The 20,536-nt window shown below is 37.7% G+C and overlaps 1 protein-coding gene across 1 annotated transcript; it reads left to right on the top strand.

Moving 5' to 3' along the window:
* Window positions 1–1,837: 1,837 nt before the first annotated feature.
* Window positions 1,838–4,693, top strand: LOC126620009 (uncharacterized). Its single transcript, XM_050288464.1, has 5 exons — window positions 1,838–2,486; window positions 2,586–2,879; window positions 2,969–3,320; window positions 3,722–3,841; window positions 3,952–4,693. Exons 1-5 carry the CDS (start codon window positions 2,160–2,162, stop codon window positions 4,077–4,079), a joined length of 1,221 nt encoding a protein of 406 aa, XP_050144421.1. The 5' UTR covers window positions 1,838–2,159; the 3' UTR covers window positions 4,080–4,693.
* Window positions 4,694–20,536: the final 15,843 nt, after the last annotated feature.

A 20,536-nucleotide genomic window follows, 5' to 3' on the forward strand; every position in this document is an offset into this window, starting at 1 on the left:
TTATAACACGTGAATTGTTAACACACAAAAACAGTTCCGACTATCACACATAAAATTATCAATTACGTTGTCCACTCATTTTAAATTACATTTAATAATAGCACAAGATGACAATAAGACTCGCCACACTTTGAGGTTATCACTCGAAAAAATTATGACCGGTGAACTCAATTTACGTTATAACATGAGAATTCTTAACGACAAAAATAGTTGAGACTTTCACTCAAAAAAAGTCTTTTGCTATATAAAAAAAAAACCACATGTTATAAGAGATTTCACGTGGTTGCCAAGTGCTAAAGCCATATAAAATTCGTATCACACAGGTTCACCACCATGATGGCGTCTCGTGCCATGCAAGTCCTTTTCGCTGAGTATAACTATTTCTTTAACGGGAGCTACCTTCCTTCTCAAGGGGTTTTTTGCGTGAGTGCCCTGCTGCGTTTTTGCGTGAGGGCCTTGCTGTTTATGGGCTTCTTTTATTACTTTTGAGTTTTTGGTTTGCCATTCCTGCTTGGCGTATTGTTTTTCGGTCCTCCTCGTCCCTTTCTTCTTTCTCCTTGCAAAAAAAACTATAACTGATGAAGTTCATTTACTTTATAAAGAAATGATAAGGGGACTCTCTTAAAAGTGAGACTCTCCATAGACTCTTTGTTATCTCATGATTTTGACACAATGTTTTATAGTTTTGGAACGAGAATTGACGCTAAATTGTGAGGTGATAGAGAGTCCATGGAGAGTCCCCTTAACATTTCTCTACCTTATAACCCGTGAATTGCTAATACACAAAATCGGTTGTGAGTATCACACAAAAAATTGTCAACTACGTTGTCCACTTCCTATTAAATTACATTTATTAATAACATAAGATGATAATATGATTCACCACACATAAAAGTTATTGCTCGGAAAAATTATGATCGGTTAGGTCAACTTACGTTATAGCACATGAATTGTTAACCAAAAAAACAATGGAGACTATAACACAAAAAATGTCTTTCGCTAAAACAGAAAATCATATAATATAAGAGATGTCATTTGTTTGCCGAGTGCTAAAGCTCTTCCCCCTGTTGGACTCAAACAAGTATAAGCCTTGGTTTGGTATTGAGGTGATTCTGAAAAAAGTGGCTATTAAAAGTTTGGTAAACATTCAGCTTCAGTGTTTTTTCTTCACAATTTTGGGTGCAAAAAGGCCAAAAACACAAAGCTACAAAACCCAGCTCTGAAAAAACCACATTTTTTTCACATATGTTTTACATAAAAGTTTATCAAACACTATAATACTGTTTTTTTTTCTTTTCAAAAGCACTGTTACAAAAAAGTTTACTAAACACTGTGCTGCTTATTCTTACAGCACAGCACAAACAGTTTTTTTTCAAAGCACAGCAATACCAAACCAACCCTCAATCTCGTATGGCATGGATTTATTGTCATGATGACATCTCGTGCTATACAAGAGATTATTCAATGTGATCAGAATATAAAGTTATACACTATATGTTATTATACAAATGATGGGATATGAGTATTCTCGTCATAATAAGAAATTTCTCGTTCCATACAAATTCTTCTCGCTTGATAAGACTAATTACTTCACCTTCCCCCTTCAGGAGTTCCGCGTGTTTCCCACGCCCGCGTTTCCGCGTGAGCGCCCTGCTGTATGCGTTTCTTTTACTGCTGCTGCGTTTTTGGTTTGCCATTCCTATTCGGCATATTGCTTTTCGGTCCTCCTCCTCCGCCCTTTTCTCTCTCCTAACTCTCGCACACACACTCTCTCTCTCTCTCTCTCTCTGTCTCTGTCTCTCTCTCTCTCTCCCCTCCCCTCAATAAATTAAATTTAATAATTTAATAATTTAATAAACCGAGTCACTGTTAAAAAGGCCTCTGGGGCTTCGTCCCAACTTTCAATAAAGCCTCTCATCCTCTCTGCATTCTTCCTCCTCCTCCTCTGTTCTCTCACTCTCACTAACCACTACTTCTCGATATCTGCTGGGTGCCTGTAAGTCTCTACGTAGCACCAGCAAACCGAGCTGGGCTCGCCATTATAATACCTTCCCCGAGCAGCAAAACCCCCTTATCTCAGACCCATCAAACCCCACTTTCTCTCTCTACTTTTTTCTCCAATTCACTCTCTCTGTTCTGCTATTTCAAGGACTACCCAGATGGACGATACGTTAGACGCTGCGTTTTGGCTCCCGACCCAGATTCTCAACGACGACGACGCACCGGCCATGGAGCTCAACTCAAAGACGAAGAAAAGTGGCGGGTATGGGTTTGACACTGACGCTCCGAAAGCTCTGTTCCCGTTTGAGTTTCCTTACGGCGGCGCTTTTGGGGTTTCGTCGGATTTCAGTTCGCCGGTCGAGTCGAGCGAGACTGAGAGCGACGAGGAAGACTACCTCGTTGGGTTGACCCGCCAAATGGCTCGCTCCACTCTCGACGACGAGTTCAAATACTCCGACTCTGCTTTCGCCTTCGAGAAGCCAAAGGTAATAGAAAAAAAAAACTTTCTGTTTTGTTTCTAGACGATATGTTTTAATGGCGGTTCTGATTTTGTTTGGGATTTTTGTTTTTTGCTTGATTTGCAGGGTTGGGTCGCTACTGGTTCTCCCCAATCGACTCTCTGCGCAGTCGGGAGCGGTTGCGGTTGCGGACAGGGCTCGAGCCGTGGAAGCCCTAACGCCCAGTCGCCGCCGGCCACCTGGGATCTGCTGCATGCGGCTGCAGGGGAAGTAGCCAAGATGCGCATCAACCAAAGCAGAGGCCTCCTGGGTCCTCCAAGAAAGCCTTCCCCTGTCTCGGTCCCCACCAACAACCACCCAGATGCTGCTTATTACTACCACCAGCAATCGCTTTCTCACAAGCACTTGCGAGCCGCTCAGGTACTAAAAACCTCAAACATGTATCCAAATCTATCTGGGGCCTTTTATCGAACACTTAACATTCATGATTTCTGCTCCATTTTTTCCAGTTTGAGCTGTTGAGGCAGCAACAGATGATGAAGGAGCAGAACGCGGCGGTCTGGGGAGCACAAACTCGATATCCTCCGGCGCAGACTCAGCTGCAGCATCACCTAAACCACCAAACAAGAGCGAGAAACAACACTCCCAACATTCTCAATGCTCGGCCTCTGGGTTTGTCGCCATCTGCATGGCCGCCTCTGCAACAAGCTCAGCGGCAGCAACAGTACAACAAAAACGGTTTCGGATTCAGAGCGGTTTATCTTGGAAACCAAAACCCATCTGCGAAAGTTGACCGTTCCGGCACCGGCGTCTTCTTACCCCGCCAAGTCGGCCCCCAATTCGAACCCCGCAAGAAGCAAGGTTCGTTCTCCGCCCTCCCCACTCCATATTTTTTACTTCCAAACAAATTTATTTCACTTTTGAAGTAAAACCCAGTTATAAAATCCGATTTTAAGTAATACCCAGTTAGATAAATCCAATCTCAAGTAAAACCCAGTTAGAAAAATCCAATTTTAAGTAAAACCCAGTAATTAAAAAAATTGTTTCTTCTTCCATTGAAGCTTGTGGGTTAGAACATTAAGATTTTTTACGACTCTCTGGGTTTTTCGGGTGCCGGGTGGTTGAGATGTTGAAGGTTATTAAATATTGCGGCCTCTGTTTTTTTCAGATCTGGACAATGTTCTTCAAAGGCATTAATGTGGTCCAACTCTTTCATTGGATTTGGTGGGCTCATTAAAATTTTAATGTCTTTTTTGGTACAGTTTGTTCCACAGCTCTACTCCCAGCTAGAGTTGTGCAGGCTCTGAACTTGAACATTGACGACATGCAGCAACAGCCCCAGCTTCAGCGTCGTTTTAATGGCAGACTGAACTCTGATTACGGTACAAGTTAACACCGTTTCTCTTGTTTTACTTTCTAACGGTTTTACTGATGCCAATCTTATGTTTATAATTTGGGTTTTGTGTACTCATTTGTTTCTTTAAATTTGCAGAGGTTGCTCTTCAGCTTCGGAGTAAGGCCGCCGCCACCAGAACCGCCACTTTGCAGCAGAAGCGCAATATTTGGCCGCAGCCGGCAGCGAGCAACGAGATTAGGCTCCCCCAGGAGTGGACTTACTAGGGTTTTGTTTAAATTTTGGGAATTTTAGGGAGCAAATTGGAAGGAGTTCAGGAAGAAGGGAAATGCAAGTTTGCAATAGGTTTTTAAGGGGTTTTATTTTACCATAATAGGAAGGTTTTAGTACAGAAGAAAATAGTAGTTTTTGAGGAGGACAGGACAGCAAAACAGGTTGGAGAAGAAGAAAATGTTTTTTGGATTAGGGTTAGGGTGAAAAATAAAAATGTCAACTTTGATCAAAAGGGGATATGGTACAAGCTGCTGCATTTGCCATGCAGCATAAGCAGGAGCAGAAAAGCAGAAGCAGCAGGCAGCTTTTGTTCTGGTGGTGATATTTGTGCTCAAGCAACGAGGCAGTGGTGGACTGGACTGTTGTCCCTGTTTTGTATTAGTCCGTGGGATAATGTTTTGTTTGGGATCCCAGAAAATTATCAGTGAAAGTTGTGAAGGGTGAAGACCTTGTTTGGATTCCAATCTAATCCAGTCCACCCACCATGGCTATGCAAGTGCAACTAGTATTAATAATAAAAGAAGATTGTATGTAAATGGAACTTCCACTGTTTTTCTTTGATTATTTAGAGTTATTAGTATTAATAATAAAAGAAGATTGTATGTAAGGTATCGTTTGGTACGTGGGACGGGACGTTACGTCCCACGTTTGGTGCGCCTAAAACGGGTAGAACGTGCTGTTCTACGTTATGAATTTTGGATGAATTTTTGTTTCACCTCATCCCTTGAAACGACTTGTTCCACTCCGTGGAACACAAAATTATAATCTCTCCATTTCCTTCTTCATTCTTGTTTCTATCCGAGGGCATCTTTGCTCCTTCTTCATCCTGTCCTATTCCGTTCGGTTCTGTTCTGTCTGCATACCAAATGATACCTAAATGCAACCTCCACTGTTTTTCTTTGATTCTGTAGAGTTATTCTTGACTTACAAGACACATGTATACAGTTATCATGACGTTTTGTATTATTATCATGAGACGTTGTAGTATCATCATATCAAAGTACATGTGCCATAGTATGTGTAAATTTTTCTGTATTCGGTTCAATATTATCGACATGAGACGGTATTTAGGCGTTTGAGAGTCATGCCATTATTTTTTGGGGCAGTGCGATTTGGGTTTGGTTCCAAGTTGCATTTAAATTTGCCTACTTAGTTCAATGCAACTCGTATAGATTTAAGCCAAAAAGCATATTATTAATTTATGTGAGAGTTCAAAAAGCTCTAGAAGAAGCTATATGCTTGTTACTAAAACGACTTTTGCTTTTCCCAAAGTCCGGCGGGCTAGATTGTTTAGTTTCATGTGATTAACCATTAATTATGTTTGTCTTAGTTGTTAATTAAAGAAAGTTTTAGTTAATTAATTAACATTTGATTAGACTGACGTTGCGAGGGAAACGAGATTAGTTTGGTTGTGGAGAGAAAAAGGTGACGATTGAGAGATTTTCTGATAGTGACAGAGGGTTTGCTTAAGAGGGAAGCAGCACCACCGATAGGGCCGTCGCGAGATGTTAACTAGTGGGACCAACGCGTGGCCTGCTTTTCACACGTGGCGCACATACATGTGGCCGGTTTTTGCTTCGCTTTTGAGTTTTGAGTTTTGGTTTGGGGTTTGGATCATCTCCTGAGCTAATGGAGAGGATCCTTCTAACCAGTTATTATGGGCCGTTAGATTTTTATCCAACGGCTACAAACATGGGGGTTCCTTTAAAATTATAATAATTATAGCCATTGGATTTTTATCCAATGACTCATGATAACTGGTCAGGAGGATCCTCTCCATTAGCTCAGGAGAGGATCCAAATCCTTGGTTTGGGAAGTAGGAGAAGGATTATGAAACGAGTTTGATAATATAAGGGTAAGGTTAGGAAAATCAAAATTTTAAATCACATGCATTTATAATATTATTTTATTAAACTGAACCGCCACATAATTTTAGTATTTGGATTTGGAAGTTGCATAATTGTGAACTCAATTTTATCTCTATTAATCAATAAAACACTCATTGTCAATCAAAATTTTATGAAATTACTAGTTTAACCATCTAATTTAAACAAAACATGAATAAGAAATATGATGTAACAATGTAATTTCACACAACCAAATTTTGCTTTTTTTTCTTTCTAGTTTAACCATCTAGTTCGCTTGAGTGTTTGGTGAAAATAGGAGCCTATTTATAGGGCTAGGAGTGGCCGGTTTTTCAAGGGATTTTGTGGTTATGGTTTTGGCTTAATTAGCCAATTTATTGGCTAATTAAGTATGAAAGAAGTAAATGGGAGGTTACAAAATTATTTATTTGTATAAATAGGGTAATAAAATGGAGAAAAGTGAGAAAGGTGAGGATGAAAAGGAAGTGGCCGGCCCTTTAACAATTTTTAGGTTAATTTGTGTAATTTAATAGGTATTTAATGGATTAATTAGTTAATTAATCTATTAATTTACCAATTAATATTATTTTGGAGGTTACTTTGCAAAAAAGGGAATTTGATGAGATGAAGATTGAATTGTTACCTCTTTAGAGCATTTTTGAGTTGCTCGCGTGTAGGAATCCCGGTGTGCCTCAAGGGTAGTTTGGTCCTCTTTTACTAAAAAATCCACGTGTCGCCTTGTGATTATTTTTGGCTCCACAAATGCCCCCACACCTGCTGGGCTGCTCGTAGGAAAAGGCAGCAGGTGAAGAGATCTTCTTGCTCTATGAAACTTAGGATTGCTTCCTATTTTGATATTGATTTCCTCTTTAATGTGAAATTAGATCCTTCTAGGAAAGGGAAATAAATTTCTATCAAAACCTATTTAAGTCCACCTTAAGGGAAATAATTGACTGAACCGAAAGTTCAATTCTGATTTTGGCAAAAAACCAAACCAATTTGAACCAAACCCAACCCTAGTGGTGGTCAACCACGTCGCAGCCAGGAGAGCCATGCAAAGTTGTTTTGAAATGAATTCACATGGCGCGCACTACCACTCGTCATGGGGTGTCACGCGCGTGATTAGCGCTTAGGGGAGTGCGGTTGGTTGTTTAGAATGGGCCCACGTCGGTTGAGAAATTTTTTTAGTATGTTAGGAATACAATCAAGTACATCATTATTATATTACAATTGGTTAAATACTTGAACAAGAATTCAATTATTTATATAGGAATTTTAACGAAAAGTTTTCAGTACTGTTAAAACCACATTTTTACACTAAAAGGTTAATTATGGTATTATTCATTTTACCCTTTATTTTATCCTTATCGTTAAAACTCAAAGTTTTCAAACCATTTTCATTAGTTTCCCTTTACTTATATTGTGACATTTAGTATATCAAACGATGTCTCTGACACATTAAAATTTCTCTCGCCGGTTGATGTGTAGTTAGGGTTGGTGGTGTTCATACTATGATTTTCTTTCAACGGTCGATGTGTCGTTAGTGGTGGTGGTGGGTAGGTACTTGGAGTAATGGGTATGTGTGCGTTAGTTTCTCTTCCATCTTCGCTGGATGTGAGTTTGACTCGGTCTTATGTGCATGCTTTCCGTGATTCCTTCTTTCATCTTTCCCTCTCCCCTTTGATTTCGTAACCTCATTATGCAGCGATGTTTGGTTACTCAACAAATAATAAGTCCGACAAAAAAAAAACAAAGAATAAGAATTTTTACTCAAAATTTTTCATATTCGAATCATAAAAATGTGTGCTTATAATCAAACTTATTTATGTTATGAATCCACATGTAAATATCATTTATGCAAAAAATGAATTAAAACGAAAGTTGTTTAGTCAATCTACTGTAGCGAATACATAAACGGTTCGTTAGGCTTCACCAATTCATTTCATTTGTTTTTGTACAGTTTGATAACTAAACGACCGTAGTTTTAGTTTTAGTTTTAGTTTTTTTGCAGATGTGATATTGTTTGGGCCCAAAAATACTGTTTTGGGCCGAGTTTAGATCTTTCTTGGCCCAGTGTTGGATAGGCCGAGTTTAGAATCCTTCTTGGCCCAGAAGTCGTGTATAGGTGTCATTGGGAGATATTCAGCCCATGGGCCGCGCGGTCGAAGTTGGCCATATCCTATCGGAAATTGGGAATGTGGACGAATCCTGTTATGAGAAGGAGTTTCGACGAGATCAGGATGCTGGGATTAAACATGGTCTGATAATGAGTTATGTTCAAAGTCCTAATAGGAATAGGATTGGCCGAGATAAAGTTGGATCATGAGAATGAGTTTTAATCCGGGAGTGATTAGGATTCAATACAAGTTGGCTGCTATAAATAGGGAGGGAAGACATCGAAACAAGCCTCCAATTCAACACACAAATTGCCCTGCGCATTCTCTCGCTCCACGCAAAACCTCTCAACAACCTTGAGATTTTTGTTTTTCCTCTTTTCGCCGATGCACCTTCAGTTTGGATAAACAGCACTGTGAAGGCAACCGGCAAACATCTTCAGTTTGGATAAACAACACTGTTGCCGTAGAATCAGCCGACCGTGGAGCATCTTCAGTTTGGATAAACAGTACTGTGACAGGGCCAACTGGTTACCTATCAAAGTCTCGGTCGAGAAGGATTTTTGAATCCTTATCGGCAAAGGTCTTCTCGTTAGCCTTCTCGGCGAAGTGAGGTGTTACAAGTTATTATACTCGGCACGTTGAACGCCGAGTCGTTTATGATTGGTTATTCGCAAGTAGGTTTTAGAGTTCGGCATTCTAACGGCCGAACCACTTTCACAATCAAGACGTATATTCGTTTTGAATACTTGTGTCTTTATACTCTGGTGTCGATTCGGCGTGCTTATACTCTTACGAATATAATCACAGTGATCGAATTCGGCGCCGATGATTTGTGAACTTTGCAGAACTAGTAGCTTTGTCTTCAAGCTTTAGAACCTGAAGGCCGAGGAGTGTTCCTTCCTCGGCCGTAGTCGCACGATCAAGAAGTCAGCCGCGCACCCAACGCAACATCAACAAATTTTACTCCTCGGCCGAGCTTGGCCGATGAGTTGGCACGCCCTGCATACAACCGAAGGACGTAGTTAGCTTACTAATTACTCAACCTGCGCGCCATGTAGGTTTAGTAGTTTTAGGGTCAACAGATATCTATAGAGTAATTTATAATATGAACGATTCTAATCATAAACAAAAGTTTTGATTGGCTACATATAGTTTTGAGTAAGAACTCTTACTCATCTTTTGTGTAGCCAAATATTACTCACCTTAATGTCGTAAATGTTCAAAATTTATTAACTACTAGAGTTCTAACTCAAAGAAAAATAATTTCAATATTCCATCAACTTCAAAATCAACATTTTAAAACTAATACAAAGACTACACCTGTAAAATAAAAAGTCAATGTATAAGTAGTTGGTCCATTTAGCTTAGATTGGTTTACAAAAGCTTAAAAATTTAACCAAACCAATTCATAATTGTTCAGTTTGGTTCTAGCATGTTCCCATTTTTTCTTTGTTCGAAACCAAACTTTTCCAACCACTATAGTTTGGTTTAGCCGGTTTGGTTGATTTGGTCGAATTGATGTCCACCCCTATCTACGACAATTTATTAGTTTTTATTCGTCTTAATTGTTTGCTGAGATTTGCATTTGCATTTAAATCTAAATTAGGCGAAAGACATACTTATACCTTTATACGCAACCGTAACATATTCTATACCAATCCAGAATGGAAGGCAAGCAAAGTATTAAGTCGGAAATTTGGGACATCATGTTATTGTTTGAGATTTCTCTTTACTTGTAAGTAAGAAGTTATAAATTTCAATCACGTAGCTATGAGTTTGATTTAACCAGCCCTTTAATTAAATATATCATCATCGTTTCAAAATTACATCAACTCAATTTACCACGTCGTGTTTTTGGTTAATGAATGAGGATCCTCTCCGGATCCTCTTCGTGAGGATCTTGGAGATCCTCCAATCATATATGTTCATCGTACATAATGCGGTCATTTTTCTTAAGATACTGTTTATATTTAATTTTAAATAAAAATATTTACAATAATTTCTGACTGCACGTCATACAATGAACAGATGTGATTAAAGGATCCCGGGAATCCTCACAAAGAGGAACCAGAGAGGATCCTCATTCTTGGTTAATACTTTTGTTTTGTAGCACTTGCTATAGCGGACTTCACATTTGACCTTTGCCGATTTCCTTGTTTGTATTGTCAAAATGCAAAAGAGTCTGCAGTCTTCCATGCATGGCATGAGTAAACGTACAAAATAAAGCTTCTTCAATTTGTTAGGACGTGTTCTTGGAGTATTATACTTACTTAGGACTAACTTAACACAAAATATAATACGTCGTGCTATTTATGTAAGTTAAATTTAAAATTTTTAACTTACTTGTAAATAAAAATAATACTCATTAATAAATAGAATAATTTTGTTGAGACTTAAGAAATGTCGAATTCAAACGGTTTTTTCAACCATCGACCTGATTAAAACCACATTTTTGTTGACGTTAGTTACACCAATGGAAACCGAGGCTGACTCGGCATGATGATGCATGCAATATTGTGTAGGTGGATATCTTAACTATTATAATTTTTTTTTTGTCAAACGATAAATTTTGTTAAATTAGCCACCGACGGAGTTTGAACTCATGCTATCATGCAAGAGCTCAACATCTTTTTACCACTGTAGTAAAATACCACTTGCAACTGTTATAAAACTTTGGATTGAGTAATTTTTTAATTATTTTCTAGTCTTTTAATTATGGTGTCATCATACGTATTATTGCGTGTATGAGGTTGGTTTGAAATAGTATAACGTCGATTGAGATTTGATAGAAGCATTGCAAAATGATTGACAGAATCCTATCCATTCCACCACTCATACATGTCATCCTTGAGTATGCATGACTATGATCTATGGAGAATCGGAAATCGATCATCTTCGAATCTTGTGTGAAAGAGAAATCAGAATTTCTAGTTTGTGTGAGGTAAGTTAACGAAATGAGTTAATAATGGTCGTCAAATTTAATTTGAATGATTTGAATTGCCTAGTCTTTGAGCTTCGGACAATCAAATCTAGAGTGAACCCATGTCTATTTAAAATGCAATCTAACCATGGTCTAAAATATCGATATTATCGGCAATATTTCGTCGATAATATCGTTTTTGTGAGAGGGCGATATTTTTACACTTATCCACTTAATTATCGTCAATATATCGCGATATTATTGATATATTCGATAATATCAAAATATTATCGATAATATCGCGATATTTTAGGACTGGTGCGAATCAGAGAAGAACGCTGGAGCTTCTACAACTCTGGCCGACTGTAAAAGAGCACCCTAGACTCCGGTCTAGGTATCAAAATGAAACACAAGACGAGAGGAATGTTTTTATTCCTTCCATTTACCGTGAAACGGTCAGAGGTGTTCAAAAAGTTCCTCGACACTCACGGCCTCGCTGGAGCTGGGTGTGCCTTCCCCGGGTTGATCTCGTTCTAAAGCTTTGTTAAAAAAAACGAGATAAAACTTAGTATATGTCAACCACACAACATCCAAGATGAATTAAGGTAACATGGGGCTTACTTAACTGGAGAAGGATCAAGAGAACTCGCCGGAGAGTTCCTGGGTTCCACTGTCCTAGCTGCATCGAGAGAAAGGGAGAGAAAGACGAGGTTTAGATGGTGATAATGATGCCGTTGACGGAGTACTACGAAGGGTGTGCGGTGACTGGGTGTGTGTGTGTGTTTGACAGGAAGATGAGAGAACACAGAGAGACTTGGGGAAGAAAAGGAAAAGGAAGATAGTGTGAGGGAGGGAAAGAGAAGAGAGAGAGATAGCTTGGACACGGGGAACAACAAACAAAGGTGGGCCCTGTGGCACACCTATTAAGACTCAAAAACAATTTTAAAAGTAAAGTAAACTCAAACTTAGTGAAAATACAATTTAAATTGGGGGTGGGTATAACAATCTACCATGCAATATATAAAGTGTAAAATATATAATAAATTGGTACAATTCATTATATATGCAATGTACAGAGTTCCTATGATGTTCAAAATATTGTACTAATTCATTATATATAAATGATTATGGTGTGTTTAAACTTCTTTCATTAATTACTACATATTTTCTACACTCAAAATGTTTGCCAGCTTGCTATATAATCAACTTAAATCAGTTAAATCCATCATGCAATGCATTTCCTTCCAATTTTTTGTGATAAACTAATAGATAATTGACTAAATAAACATCCTGTAAAGCTTCAATAAAAATTTCCAAGTTTTTCTTATAATTTCCGTGGTTTTTATTCAATTTTTATTGATATCGATAATATTCCGATATTTCCATTGAAACTTCTGTATTTTTGGACTACCAATATTTCCGATATCATCGATATTTTAAACCTTGAATATAACTACTTCCCTTAAAATAAAATAAAAAGAAATAAAGGCAACTAGGCAAGTACGAAATTAAGGGCTTGCTATGTAATACATACATAATTATCATTCAACGCTTTATAAGTTTGTCTTTCACATACTTGTACGGACCTTGACATTAAAAAAAAAAAAAAAATCTACGGACCTTGAAAACTGTCAACGGATCTAAGTAGCAAGTCTTTTAAAAGTTATGGACAGACCTTGGCAGAAACGGCACGTCCACTAATTGCTCAACTAAATTCCTTAGCGAAAAAATTGAAAGATATACATTATAAAATAAAAATGAAAATGTTGTGTCCTATATTTAGTAGAGAGGTGCGGCAAAGGGAATAGAGAGATTGGAGAATAGACTTGACGAATTGTGTGTTAATTGTCAAATCCTTGTGCATTTATTTATAGTAATAAGGAAGAGAGAAACTTATTCTCAAAGTAATACAAAGTATATTAGGAAAGATCTTTTAGATCCCAAAGAATTCCTACTTTATCTTTACTTAGGATTTACACAATCACATATTGATAAGAACATATGTCACAACACTCCCCATTGAGAGTGCAAATACTCAAGTAGATGGCGCATCATATCTTCAGGCAAATGTAGAAGCAGTTGATGAAGTCGTCTCGTCTAGTCGGCACAAGTAGCGAATGCGAGTCTCAAAACTAGTGGAAGAATGCATATGTGGTAAAACTCACAAAACCTCGATATGGCAAAACTCAAGGTAGGACAAAAGCTCATTGGTTAAGGAGAAAAGTGAGAAGTTGCATTAAGTCAAAATTATACGTCTTCTGACGTAAGTAGAAGAGCTCACAAGGGTATGATCAGCCCAAGATAGGTGTCTCGTTAAAACCTAGTTAGGTAGCAAAAATCCGGTGGGAAAAATGCTCTTAATCGTAGGGAAAAAGAGTACATTAAGGTCAATGAGTATACTTCTAGATACTCCCCCTGAGTTTGACAAAACTTCTAAATGAAACTATGATGTGAAAATTAACTTAACACACAAATTAAACCCTCTTTTGATAATTGTAGTATATAAGTAAGTAGGGATCGTTCTTAAACTGAGGATTAGGAGGGATTGCTAAAACACTCTAAACGGACTAAAATATATAAAACTAGGCTAAAAACACTTAATAGACTAAAAGAACTCAAAAAAAACTGAAAAGACTCAAAACTAACTAGAATAACTCAAAACAGCTTAAAACAACTAAATAGACTCAAACTAGACACTAGGAATGACTTTGGACGAAAATTGGTTTTAACTCGACTCAAAACACTTAAAAACACAAACAAAACAGATTCTAACTAATTAGACACTCTAAAGTAAAAGGGGATTCGGTTTTGGACGAAAATAAAGTAAAACAAAGCAAGAACTAGAACCTAGAACTAGACAGATTTGCACAAAATTGGTTGAATTAGATGGATAATGGGCTAGCTAGAGGGTTCTTCTCCACACATGACACACTTGCATTCAAATTGATTTTCAATTGTTTCTTTCAATAGACCATGAAACTTAATACCCCAGGTTAACCGTGACAACACTTTTTTAACCTTCAAGTTCTCCTTAAGTTATTGAATTGGATGGGAAAGCACATACAACAATTCAAAACATTCTCTAAAAGTCCCCTACGTGAAAAGCACAATAAAGATACAATCAAAGATCATTAAGCTTCATGAAAACTATAAGCATTGACGAGGCATTCGTAACTATGATGAGCATGATACTCCTGCCAAGGATTCTCTTAACGCGATCGTTTATAAGCAACCTCTACTACTTGGAAATATAAGTTTGTAACTATTAGGTGAAATCCCTTATATTTTAGCTTCAAATCCGTGCATGAAAACTAAGCGTGCACTCTTAATAAAGTTTGTAACTATTAGGTCAAATCCCTTATATTTTAGCTTCAAATCCCTGCATCAATTAAACGGTTAAGCAAATTGAATTCACAACTTATGAAATAACAACTGAAGGTAATCAATTCATAATGCAAGTATAATCATGGTTTTGAATAGCCCCCTAGACAAAAAGGGCTTAGTTCCTCATAATCGCAAAACAAAGATAAACAGATTTATACATTGGAAACAAAAAAAAAAGAAAACAACTAAATGTTCCCATGATCCAAATTGAACAGTAAGCACGTCCAGACACTTTCCTTCCCTTCTTTTGCTGCGGCACAAGGTGTTGGTGATGGTTTGAAAGGTTGTTTGTATGGAGGAATGGATGAGAAAAGGTATGATGGTGTTTTTGGATGGATTAAGGTCAGAAAGTATAAAGGTTTTTGAAAGATGAATGCGGCTCAATGTGTCTTTGAGAATGGATGGGAAAAATGCAGCCGGATGTCTTTATTTAAAGGCTTTTGGGTAACAAGATGCATAAATTAATTTAGGTTAGAGAATTAAATCCAAAACTTCGAGGAAATAGGAGTTAGAGCCAAAATCCCAAGGGAATAAGGACATGAGGTGCGGCTGAGAAGGAAAGGGCAAGGGAATACCTTGCAAGGCAAGGAAAAAAGATTTCCTTTCTTATTTAGGTGCGGCAATGCCCTAATTCTAAAGGGAATGGGTTTTCTTGTGCGGCAAGGGAAGGTAAGTGCAGGGAAATGTGCGGCAACCTACAAGGGCTGAGATTTATGTGTCCCAAAATATTTAGGACTCCTCCTTGTAGTTGAAACCTTTATGCATTAGGATTAGGAAACCTTGACTCGGCTAATCCCTTTTCTTCTTGGATTCCTTTTCCTTTTTTGACTTGAATTACTTCTTTTCCTTTTCTTTGGTAGATTCCAAGCTTCTTTAATCTTCAATTTCGTCCATCCATTTGGCTCTAAGCATGTGATATCCATTTTATGCCCAAAACTGCTCCAAAATGCTCCAAAATGCACTTCTTTGTCTCTTTAATCCTTTGGACCTACAAACACACGAAAATGACTTGAAATACTACATCAACTAAGAAATAACAACACAAATGCACAAGAATAAGCTATCTAAGTCGCATAAATATGCTCCTATCAAACTATAAGCATCACAAATGAGAAAGTTACGCATACCAATTCCTTGGACAAGCTTTTGGAATGTAGACTTCGGCAGTGATGTGGTGTAGATGTCGGAAAGGTTGTCTGGGATTGGATTGCTTGACTTCAATCTTCTGATGCTCATGTTGATGTAAACATAATATGCTTGGTGTTGACTTGTTGGATGTATCATGATCTGGTTGATATATACGGCGTTATCTTCATAGATTGTTGTTGGGACTCAACGATGGATGAAAATCGTAGGGATTTTGAATATGATTAACAAGAGTTCTCGACCATATCTCTCACGTGATGAGACATAATGAGTCTTGGAACGATTCAAAGGTTTCGCAAGAAAAGGTCTATCTGGTTGACCTCCAAGATATTGTGGTGCTCCTTAATGGTAAAGACATAATCATTTGGGAACGTACCTTGTGTGGTCAGACATATGGTCTGATTCAGCGAATCCCACAAAATAGCCCTCGTTCCGAACATCAAGAGGGTGTGATCTATTATGAGATGCATAGGGATAGATAAGCCCAAATCCGTAGTAACGAAAAACTGTCTTTAACACCAAATTTGGTGGTGGCATGTAGGTGCAATGCCATTTTATGCCAAAAGATTATCAGCACATAAGATGTCTGATCTAGTGTATTTGAGCTAAGTACAACAAATGCTAATGGTACTTAGATATGGCTGCCTCACGTTCCAATAGGGAACCTTGTGCTCCATACCTTCCGTAAAGGTCTCATTTGCATCTAGCATACAGACAATCAGGGTATACTTAGACGTAACACCTTCTGGGTCTAGTTCGAGTGGTGGACCAGAATACCATCATAACTAGCTCGAAACTTCAGGTTGAGGTAATGTTGAGGTAATGTCGAGTTCTCCCAAGATCATTCATCTTAAAGTCCAATATGCAAGTTAATTTTCTCAACTCTAGCAAATCGAATTTTGTAAACTCATGGGCATATATCCCTAACTGATCAAACATTCACTTAAACGGGTATACCACATCCGTTCAGATAGTTCTGCATCCGCAAAGTGAAGGCCTTTTGAGAGCCGAGAGGATGTTCTTGTGGTCTAGAACTATTTGAATCAGCGCATGTAAGTCATTTGAAAACTCCATGTAGGGTTCGTATCGCGATCCCAGAGATACTACAACCACACTTGTAATGCTGCAATCAATCACATGGCGTATGAGAGAAACCTTGCGCCACAAGGCGTCATATCGCACTATTTGATTCTTCTCATTCGTCATCAATTGATTCTTCTAGTTGACCAATCAGTTCTACGTTGACAATAGTTAACGAAATGTGGTTCATTATCATCGCTTTTCATTTATGTCAGTAGTTTCCATATAAATGAAACATCATCTATGATAATCTCATTCCAATTTCATATCTCATCCAAACTAGTATATAGGACCAAGAACTTCAGGTCTCGGGTGTAATCCGAATTTAATCTCATGAGATGAAAAGGTTTGAGACAGTGATCGAGGGACGGATTTGTTCATGCCATATTCCTCCATTTTTTGGGAAGTGAATCCTCCAACCGAGTGATTTACCACGCTTCTGGAGTAGGATAGATTGATTGGCTAGCCACAAATGTATGAGGGTCAGCCACAATTGTGGCGTTCCTGCTTCAGGGACAAAAGTCCGTCGTACATTTAGTACATATCTTTGTAGTCACATTTGCATCTGGTATATGCGATTTCGTCACTTTTGCTAGATCAAAGGAAGTGTTTGGTTATACTCTGACGATCTAAACTGGGATCGATATGAGACATAGTGGGGATGTCCATGATAATTCACGTCGTTCTTTTAGGAACGTAGATGTTCTTATCTCCCCCTAACGACTGGAAGACTGTCTCATAAAAGTGACAATTTGCAAAATGAGCGGTAAAGAGATCGTCTGTAAAAGGTTCTTAGTAGCGAATTTTAAAAGGAGAATCATAATCGACATAGATTTCCATCCTTCCCTGAGGACCCCTTTGTTCTTTTGTACATAAGGGCGGAACAAATGGCACATGGACCGCATAACCAAAGATGCGCAGATGCGATATGTCAGGTTCATATATGGTAACCAACTGACACGCATTTTATAAGGTTGGATCATGACGGGTCTTAGGCAGACCAATATGGTTGCTTGCAATATTGCATAGCCCCAAGCAGAGATCTGGAACTTGGTACGTATGACCAATCAATCGCGCAATCATTTGAAGGCGTTTAATGAATGCTTCTGCTGGGTCGTTTTGGGTATGAACATGAGATTGGATGTTTAACTTCAAAAACCCAACCGACATGCAATATCCATCAAAAGTTAAGGTTTTTTTTATCTAAATTCTCCAACTTATCAAATTAAATAAATTTGATCAGATAATCAGGGTGGTGAGCCCTTAGCTTGTTAATGCTACCAGTGTGAAGAATGCAGTTTGTGGACAACAGCCACACGTGTGACCAACGTGTAGAAGCATCAACCAATACTATAAAGTATCTAAATAGGCCGTAAGGTGGTTGAATCAGTCCACTAATCTCCCTTTTTTTCGAATCATTTGTAAAAAGATGGAGGGTGCTAAGGTATAATACGTGTTCAGGTATGATCCCTTTACTTTTGGAAATTTCCATAAACATCAAAGTTAGAACATTTAGGTTCTAAGCAAGGTCCGAAATGCCGATATTATCGACGATAATATCGGTTTTTTGAGTTACCGATATTTTAATGGTTATCCAATGAGTTTTCGTCAAAATATCGTGATATTATCGATAATATCACAATATTACCGATAATTTCGTGAAATTTTGGATCGGTGCGAATCAGAAAAGAACGCTGGAGCTTCTACAACTTTGGCCGACAGTAAAATAGCACACTAGACTCCGATCTAGGTATGAAAATGAAATAGAAGACGAGAGGAATGTTTTTATAACTTCTGTTTGCCGTGAAACGGTCGGAGGTGTTCGGAAAGTTCGTTGACACCCACAACCTCGCCGGAGATGGGTGTGCCTATTCCCGAGCCGATTTTGTCCCAAAAACCTTGCAAAAACACGAGATAGAACTTAAATTTGACATATATGCTTCAATCTAGAACAGAAAGAGGTAAACCCGAAGCTTGCCTAACCGGAGAAATTCAAGAAACTCGCCGAAGGGTTCCTGCGTTCGCCAAGTTGCAGAGGCGAGAAGGAGAGGGAGACGAGGAAGGCCATGTGGGAGAAGGATCGAGAGACTACAAGTCTCTGTGTGTGTGTGTGGGAGAAAGGAGAAGAGAGATCGAGAGATCTGTGTGTGTGAGAATGGAGAAGGGAAAGAAGGGAGAAGGATCGAGAGAGAGAGAATGAGGTATCTGTCTGCGTGGGTGATGCCTATGTGAGTGTTGTGTGCGTGTGTGGTGGTGTGTCTGTGTGTGTGTGTGGTTCCTGAGAATCCTGACAACTTTTACAATTACTTTTTGACAATTTCAGACCATGGACAAAAATAATGGTTGTTTCATTCAAAAGCATCTAAATGATGCAAAACCCAGACAACTTTTACAATTACAACTTGTACAATTTCAGACCATGGACAAAAATAATGATGGTTTCATTCAAAACCGTGTGCCACTGTGATATTCTTTCACATTCTCAGAGGTGGAGTATCAGATCATCACACATTTTTTGACCCTTCGAAAATTAAAACCTCTATTACACCTTTTCGTTTCTTCTTCTTCCCTTACCCCTTTCAGAGCCATTCAAGATCAATTCCAGAGTTTCAACACAAAGGGTTCCATTTTTAAGGTAAGTTTACAAACTTATATTTATATTATTGTAATTTATACAACAACAATACAACAACAAAAAAATTTGTTTGGACTCGTATATTAAGTTTTTTAAGTAATTAATACTTTCATGTTAATTTTTTTAAGTAATTAAGTAATGTTAACAATTACATGTTAATTTTTTAAGTAATTAAGTAATGTTGTATAATTATTCCCTAGGATAATTTTAATATGTTTAATGTTATTTATTATTTTATTAATATTAGGTTTTATTATCAAATTGGATTATTATTCATTAATATTAGGTTTTTTTTATTATCAAATTGGATTATTATTCATTAAATTGGATTCTTATCAAATTGGATTATTCATTAAATTGGATTATTATTAAATTGGATTATTATCAAATTGGATTATTATTCATTACTATGTTTAATATTAGGATTATTTTTTTATCAAATTGGATTATTATTCATTAATATTAGGTTTTATTATTCCATATTTTTTTTTATAATTACTTAAATTTTTACAATCATTTTCTTTACTTCGTATTTATTTCTTTTGTAGAATAACTTTATTATTTAGGTTCTCTTATATAACCGTCATCACTACTATATTTTTTTGGCCAAAAACAAATTGTTTAATTTTTATGAAAAATAAATATAGGTACGATTAAAATGTCCAGTGGAGTTACTAAACGTGATCCAGCTTGGGAACATGGAGACCCAATAGACGGAAACAAACATAGCACAATTTGCAAATATTGTGGTCGGGTAATGAAGAGTGGCAGAGTGACACGACTTAAATACCATCTTAGTGGATTAGATCCAACAAAAAATGTCCAACGATGCGATAATGTCCCCCCAAAAGTGAAGGCATTCATCACCACATTATTAAAAATTAAAAAACAGCAGAAGGAAAAGATAACACATGGAATGGAAAATATTCGAGTTGGGCTACGAGGAGACGTCATTGGCCAAGCGGTTGACAGTGATGATGATGACAATGAGGACGAATGTGATGATAACATGGGACCAGAAGAACGACGCAGTTTGAAACAAGCATTATGGGCCTCCAAACAGTCAGCATGGGAAAAAGAACACCTTTATAAAATTCCTAATAGAGCACAAGGTTCCAGGACAAATGATGGTGCACAAATGAGATGGGGAGCAAGTGTTAGAAAATCACAACCAACACCACCAAAAGCCCCAAGTTTATATAAGTCATCCAAAGCACGTCAAAAGAGTGTTTGGAGTTATTTCACTGGAGGTAATGTGAAGGAGGGAATGAGGCGTCTAATTAGCAAGTTCTTTATCTATGAA

The sequence above is a fragment of the Malus sylvestris genome, chromosome 4, assembly GCF_916048215.2.
Source record: "Malus sylvestris chromosome 4, drMalSylv7.2, whole genome shotgun sequence".
In the NCBI taxonomy this organism is placed as follows: domain Eukaryota; kingdom Viridiplantae; phylum Streptophyta; class Magnoliopsida; order Rosales; family Rosaceae; genus Malus; species Malus sylvestris.

What these genes read in the sequence shown, in the direction of transcription:
- LOC126620009 (XM_050288464.1), top strand. Translation starts at nt 2,160, where the DNA reads ATGGACGATACGTTAGACGCTGCGTTTTGGCTCCCGACCCAGATTCTC. An exon ending in TCGCCTTCGAGAAGCCAAAG is followed by an intron (nt 2,487 to 2,585) that starts GTAATAGAAAAA and finishes CTTGATTTGCAG; the next exon opens with GGTTGGGTCGCTACTGGTTC. An exon ending in AGCACTTGCGAGCCGCTCAG is followed by an intron (nt 2,880 to 2,968) that starts GTACTAAAAACC and finishes CATTTTTTCCAG; the next exon opens with TTTGAGCTGTTGAGGCAGCA.